We start from the raw sequence: 1,308 nt of genomic DNA, 5'->3' as shown, positions 1-1,308 counted from the left end.
TTCACAAAATATAACCTACAATCACATAAATAGTTAAAGTCAGGGAAAATTAAAAATATCAGATCAAAATTTACACTCTGTAAGACTTCTGCATAATCTCCAGATTGTTTCAAGAACCACTGATTTAACATTGCATAGACTCTGAACCCTTCCACTGCAATCATTAAGAGAATTTCAATTATATAAGCATTAATATGATAATTACATAATATTTAATGTACAATTACTATTCATTTTATTGTTTATTTTGGAGCAGAAGAATGATATGTCTTATTACATTCTCTAAATGTGAATGTTTCATAAGTGTGCTTAATTCTCAGGAGAACTAATGAATAAAAAGGGAGCCATTGTAAATATACATGAAATTTACAAATTTATGACAAGTTCAAGTGAGCTTACATTCATTTCCCCAGCAACTCAGAGCCCTGATATTCTGGAGTCATGCCTCATGAGAATGTAGGGGCTTACAGATGGAAAACATGCAGCTAATAGTGTAGAAGTGTTCACTAGCCACAAACTGGGATTGTTAAATACTACCAAACAAATGTGGAAGACTGAGGAGAGAGTCCATGAACATACAAAGGTGCACACCAGGACAAGAATGCTTTGGGTGGCTCTGATCTCAGGGGAGGATCTTGGGGAAAGATTCTTCCTATGCATGTGTTGGACTCGCTGGTTGTGCCTATACAGGATAAAAACCATGGAGCCACTGGAGCAGATCATGAGCCCCAAGCAGAAACCATCATAGAATAAAAACAATACTATATACAGTGACTCCGTATTGTCACCATCAGTTATGGAAGAACAGTAGCCATAATCTCTTTTCCTTGTGATATTTATGTTGCTCTCTTTCTCAGTCATATAAAAAAGAACCAGAATATTTAGCATCACATTCAGAACCCAGCAGAAAATGTTAGAGGTGCCCATGTACTTGGGAGCTTCTGCTTTAAGCTCTGCCCACATGGAGTTCAAGGGGCTGATGGTCATGGCCTGGAAAACACTCAAGAGGCAGGTGATGCCAATGGACACATTCCTGCTCGTTCTGTGAACATAGAAGACAAGTTTACACCCAATGTCATTGAGGAAATCTTTTAACCCCAAAGCTAACATTGTTTGGAAGACCCCTTTAGAGAGAATGACTGAGAGGTTGGCTACAGTCAAGTGTTTGAGAATCAAATCTGTGGCCCTCAACCTGGATCCTGTCAAGTAAAAGAATAGATAATGGTAAAGAAGACAGAAATTCCCCAGAATTCCAACTATAGTCTGTATGAAAAAGATTATTCCTATCACCAGATCCCTGGTGGCCAT

The 1,308-nt window shown here is 38.1% G+C and overlaps 1 protein-coding gene across 1 annotated transcript; it reads right to left on the bottom strand.

The window, feature by feature from the left end:
- Nucleotides 1-417: 417 nt before the first annotated feature.
- On the bottom strand, nucleotides 418-1,308 carry LOC147912755 (vomeronasal type-1 receptor 4-like). The gene has a single exon (XM_087422334.1). The coding sequence runs from the start codon at nucleotides 1,306-1,308 to the stop codon at nucleotides 418-420; it is 891 nt and encodes a 296-aa protein (XP_087278460.1).

The sequence above is a fragment of the Ceratotherium simum genome, chromosome 33 (assembly GCF_057802395.1).
Source record: "Ceratotherium simum simum isolate JZ-2026a chromosome 33, ASM5780239v1, whole genome shotgun sequence".
Taxonomy (NCBI): domain Eukaryota; kingdom Metazoa; phylum Chordata; class Mammalia; order Perissodactyla; family Rhinocerotidae; genus Ceratotherium; species Ceratotherium simum.
The sequence above is the reverse complement of the archived record's forward strand: the minus strand, read 5'-3'. Positions and strand labels throughout refer to the sequence as shown.